We start from the raw sequence: 6,000 nt of genomic DNA, 5'->3' as shown, positions 1-6,000 counted from the left end.
CACACTTTGGGTTTAAGCACAAAATCTGAGGGAATGAGTAAAATGATGCTCAATACACACAATCCCACGCTGAAATTCAAGCCCTGTAACAACAACAATATTCATCCGGAGCAAATGACTGGAGTGAGTGAGGAGAGGCGGGTTTGTGTGTCGGAGAGATCATGAGAGAGAGAGAGAGAGAGAGAGAGACGCTGGTATCGTGTCTATTCTGTGGAAAATTAGCGTTTCACATATTTCAGTATCGATATGACACTACACTACATTGCACTCAGTTTATTATTTCAGATGCCTTTTTAAAAGACTACAATTAAAAAATATATATATTATATAGAATTAAAAATTAAAAGTGTCTAGTAGGAGTGACTGCGTTACACAACACTGCTGAAATACACACACATTTGTTGGTGAGTGTTAATGTCAAGCACGGTTGTGTGTAGTTTACATTGTATAACAAAACGTCCAAGTGTCATCGACTTATGTTTATAACAGACCTTATTTCACTCATAAAAAAAATAATTAAAAAAAGGAAACGCATTATACAACCCTAGGAAAATCAGGAGGGAACCAGTGGTGATTAGTCTTCCGGGGTTTGACGTCACGACTCTATCACCTGGAAGATGAAGACAGTGTAAAGGCGCTTCATATGCACTGCTTTTATTAGAGCAGAAAGATGGAAGTGGTTTCACTTGTTCTCATTTGTGCCGACTCGCTGATCTCCCTTCCCTTCCCAGAGAGCACGTTTGTATATGCTTGAACTCTGTCACTGGCTAGATATATTTAATATAATGTTGGACACTGGTAACATCAGACATCTGGCATTATCAGGACACAATATTCCCCCAGTGCATTATTATACATTATATTCAACATTATATAAAGTAGTTTAATGTAGTGCTGTCACTAAAACAGATTTTTTTTTTTTTTTTGGGGGGGGTGAACTACACACAATACATATTGTCACACTCCATGATACATATTGATGCATTTTTGTATTGTGCTATATTGAGCCATCCCTACTTGTCCCGACTCATGGTCTCTCCCTCTCTCAGAGAGCACGTTTGCAGAGAGTGTGGGCTCCAGCTGCCTGAGCGCCGCTCGACTCAGTGCCTATCTTCCCCAGAGTAACCACGACTCGGCCAACTACAGCAACAACCAGCTGGAGACCAGCCAGGCCGCCGCCGCCAAGTTCGCCACGCTACACCTGAGCAACTACAACACGCTGATCCCCGTGTCCAGCTCCTCGACGCCCTCGTCCTCCGTCCACAGGCCGGCCCGAGGCCCGCTCGACACACACCTGCACTTCCACCCGGTGCGAGGGCCCGACGTGGTCCTCTCCAACGACCGCACTGTCGCCTGCACACACTTTCTGGACAGCAGTCGGACTCTGATGTTCAGCGACCGGCCCGTTCGGGTGGGCGAGACTCTTTACGTCGAGGTGGGCCACTTGGGTTTGCCTTACTTTGGGGCTCTTCTCTTTGGGATGACCTCTTGTGACCCCGGCAGCCTCAGCGCTGGGGACCTGCCGGCCGACCCGGAGGTGCTTCTGGACCGCAAGGAGTATTGGGTTGTGTACAGGGGGTTCCCAGTGCCGGCGGCCGGAGACGTGCTCAGCTTCTCCTTCATGCCCAACGGAGAGGTGCATCACGGGGTCAACGGGGGGGCGAGCGCTCGACTCCTGTGTGTCGACTCCTCTCAGGTTCTGTGGGCCTTCTTCACGCTCCATGGGGCCGTGAACCGACTCAGGATATTAGGTAGGAGTTCATGAGGAATCTTTTTTTTTTATCACATGACACATTCAAACCAAAAATTATTCAGACACCAGATATAATGGTAATACTTTACAGTAAGGTTCATTAGTTTACTACCTCAGTTACCATGAACTAAGAATGAAAAATACTTCCACAGCATTTTTTTTATCTTAGTTAATATTAATTTCAACATTTACTAATATGTTATTAAAATCAAAGGTTGTATTTGTAAACATTAGTTAATGCACTGTGAACTAACATGAACAATGAACAGCTGGATTTTTATTAACTAACATTAACAAAGATTAATAAATACAGTAACAAATGTATTTCTCATTGTTAATTCATGTTAGTTAATACATTAACTAATGTTAATTAAAGGTGCTCTAAGTGATGTCACGCGTTTTTTAGGCCAAAACATTTTTTGTCACATACAGCAAACATCTCCTCACTATCCGCTAGCTGCCTGTCCCCTGAACACACTGTAAAAAAACACGGTCTCTCTAGACACCACAGGCTCCACAAACGGCAACAAAAACAAACTGGGCTCACCCGCACCACGAAACACAATAAACAGTGCTCCAGCCAATAACTGGAGAGAAGTATTTGAGGGGTGTGGTTTGGGGGGTTAGTGCGCGTACACATGAAGGGGGTGTGGAGGAGAGAGACGCATGAAGAGGGAAGTTTGAATTATGGCCGACACACGACTAAAGAGACGACGTTCCGATGAACAAATTGTAAAGAAGAGGGACAAGGATAAGGAACACGCGAAATCCCGAATTTACATCGGAAAAACCCTCGAAAGGTGGCGAGAACTCCGCCGGCAGAAGGGCTTCCAATCCGACATTCAGTTGCTCTGTTTTTGCAGAACAGGTAAATCCATTTTTCTTTCTAAATTGACGTTCATGTTCGCCAAACCAACACAAGGATGTAATTAGCTAGAACTATGCAGTCAGCGTTAGCTTTGGTGAATACAACATATATGTTTCAGCTAGCGATCAATCTCTATTGTAAATGGTCAAGCAAATTCACAGTAGGGCGACAATTTGTGTGAATGATTGTTTTCACCCACTGTTTGTTATGGATTTGAATGTTCATTTATAGGCTATTGACAACTTTGACTACATTTGTTTACGCCGCCGCCGTTGTTTATGCTCACTGGGAAACGCGAAGCTAACGTTATCTTGCTATTATTGCGTCCTTGTATGGGAGCTATAGTTATAGTATAACCTCAGGTGGCGAAACGATTTTAAGACAATGTTTCTCTTTTTCTGCATTCTGTTCTGCAATATATAAAAGCATTTATCTAACTTGGCGACATTACACATTGAATGAAGTATCAGTAAAACTTAACTTTGTTTTTAGTGACTACTTTGACTTTCCTTTATGCCGGAAGGGAGGGGAGGAGGGAGGAGACGGGATGAGGAGGAGGGAGGGTCTAGCTAGTCTCCGTTTTGTTTGACAACAATTCGAATGTCAACACTCCCGGCATCACTTAGAGCACCTTTAATGAACCTTATTGTAAAGTGTTACCAATATAATTTGTGATATTTATTTTGCTAGTGCGTGCAGGACACTATAGTTTATTTCTGTAAGTGAGGAGAGCAAAATAAAGTAAACTGTGACATATTATACCCAAATATTCTTCATTCAGTGTCTACCAGTGACATTATAAACATTTGGGAGCAAAAATGATTCCGACACTTTGACCTGATCATGTTTTGCTGAAGTGTTTTAATAGTTAATGCTCTTTTTACACACAGACTGAACAAAATGAAGCATTGCTTGGTGATTGGTTGAGCTAAACTGGTATTATCTAATTGTGTAGTTAAATTTAACAGCTGACAGATATTCAACATAATTCATGTGTGAGACAGTCTAACAGAAGGACGGACAAAACCAGTCAAACATCAACCGATCTGAGAACTCTGAGTTCTGCTCATATTTTATAAACATTTTCTAAACTATAGCAAATAAACTGTGATAATGTGAGAAATATTGAAGGTGTCTGAATACATGTTGGTTTGACTGTATAGTTTATCACATGATATGTTTTTACACTACCAGTCAGAAGTTTGAAACATCCATTCATTCTGGTCTTCTTTCTAGAATTTCTCAATCTAGATTCTAGGTTTCTTTCCAGAATAATAGTGAAGTCATCAAAATGATGAAATAACACAAATGGAAGCATCATAATTATTTCATGTTGAGTCACATTCATTTATATAGCGCTTTTTTAACAATACAGATTGTTTCAAAGCAGCTTTACAGAGATAACAGGAAAATAATACAACAAAGTGTGTTTCTGCTGTACAGCAGATCTAGAAGAACACAGAGTCAGTCCAGCTTAAGTTCAGTGATGGTTCATGTGTGTAGCATGAGCCGGCTGTGCGTGTGTTAGTCACGTTCTGTATATCTGCTTTATTGCTGGAAAAAGAGATCACACTCCCAGGGTTCCTCATCCCGTAACTAACACATTCAAACGGGTCCAGAAGTCGACTTTACCTCAGGATGACGCTTTTCCTTTACCCGTGTTCCAAAGTAATTCCCTTGTGTCAAATTATATGATGCAGAACAGCATGGCATTCAGAAAAAAAGAGGGAAAATGCAATGGAAAACTGTTTTCAGTCCACATGATTATATCAGATGAGGAGCATTCAGTCCTAACATGTGTGAGAGATAAAACTCACACCACGGGACAACTGTATTGATTTGCACACATTAATGTCTTAATATTACTGTATCGAAAACAGAACGTGATATTCCTACCTGGAATGGGATATTGAATATGCTGACAACTCTAATTTTAGTCATAATGAACAAGAGGCAATGCTAGAGTTGTGATTGAAATTACTCAACCCTCATTGCAAATCAGGTTTATTGGTAAAATGTACAGACTTTCAGCTGTTTGCAATGATCAAATCAAACTAAAGTAATTGAAATAGCTCAACACAACACATGTTTCAAGTGGTTTCCCCAAATTCAACTGAAAATGCAACTTTTAATGACTTTGGCTGTCTCAAAATTATGAATAGAATTATGATTACAACTGTATATTGCATTTTATATTGCAAGTCATTTCAGTGGTGGAACAAGTCATTACATTATGATGAACATTTGATTATTGTTTTTCTTTGGGACCATAATAAGCATGCTATACAGTTCTATGCTAACACAGTATTTGAACATGTGATCATGTCATAGCTGATATTTTATTGTATTTTAGCAAGGCATGTATGCTGTACTGATAACCAAACTGTAATAACATAAAGTCTAACATACATGTAATATAGTTCATCTATACACATTCTTTAATGTTTTGTTGAAGTCAGCTGAAGGAGATTTGTTGGTGGTTATAATAAAGGCAGATGTTCAGTCGATGTGGTAAACGTTGCTCTTTCTGTCCGTAAGGAACGGTTCAGGCCAGCCCCCCCACCTCCCCGTCAGTGTCTCAGGGATCAACGCCTGATGACAGCGACTCTGATCTGGCTTTCAGTGTCAACAGATCCTCATCAGCATCTGAGTCGTCTCTGGGTGAGTCTCAACAAGCTCCTTCATCAGCTCACATTCACTTCTGAACCGCGGAGGAGGCAAAATGCTAATGAAATGACTGATTGGAGTCGGCATGAGGTGAAAATGCCCCCTGCTTCTAAAGTCATGTTAATGATCTCGTTGTGAATGATTCATCCGTGCATGTTTCAGTTTTTAATGTTTAACTGAAAGATCTTCCGGTGAAGCATCAGGCTTCTCTCTGGTGACGTATGCAGGTTTTCTCCAGTCATTTCTCTTAAACCGGCTCCTGTAAGCCAGAGCCATAGAGAGAGAGAGTTGCGACACTCTTTGATGTCGCCGCTATGGCTGTCACGTGGTTCATGTAAGCCCCAATAGTTCCAAAACGTACGCTGGCTGTCATGTTCTTCTATGGGACAGACAGCAGCGATTGCATTATTGAACGGTAAATATAAAATAAAACACACACCCAAGTACTTTTTCAGCTGTTATTGCATTATTGCATTTTGTTAATGTCAGTTTTGCATTTGGAGATAAGTTTTAGGCTATATTTTTGGAGGGAAAAGCTTAGTGTTCATGTTCGCATGGGTAGTAGCACTGGCTTTAGCGGCTCTAACTTAACTTTTCCATATCATTCATCTGATGATGGACGTCTCATGATATTTATTTTAGCACAACTGGGCTGTATTAGGCTATTGATTCCCGTGATTTTGCTTATAAATTTTGATTCAGCCATTAGCCT

General features: G+C 40.9%; 1 protein-coding gene across 2 annotated transcripts in view; it reads left to right on the top strand.

Moving 5' to 3' along the window:
• The window catches only part of neurl1b (neuralized E3 ubiquitin protein ligase 1B), a 59,284-nt gene that overhangs the window by 45,653 nt on the left and 7,631 nt on the right, over positions 1 to 6,000 (top strand). For both annotated transcript variants that reach the window (XM_082178348.1, XM_082178349.1), the window contains exons 3-4: positions 1,050 to 1,751; positions 5,160 to 5,282. In XM_082178348.1, coding sequence (XP_082034474.1) covers positions 1,050 to 1,751; positions 5,160 to 5,282 — 825 coding nt within the window. The remainder of the gene's footprint in view (positions 1 to 1,049; positions 1,752 to 5,159; positions 5,283 to 6,000) is intronic.

This window comes from Leuciscus leuciscus, assembly GCF_965113295.1.
Source record: "Leuciscus leuciscus genome assembly, chromosome: 8".
Classification (NCBI taxonomy): Eukaryota; Metazoa; Chordata; class Actinopteri; order Cypriniformes; family Leuciscidae; genus Leuciscus; species Leuciscus leuciscus.
Note: the sequence above shows the minus strand (reverse complement) of the source record. Positions and strands in the feature narration are given on the sequence as shown.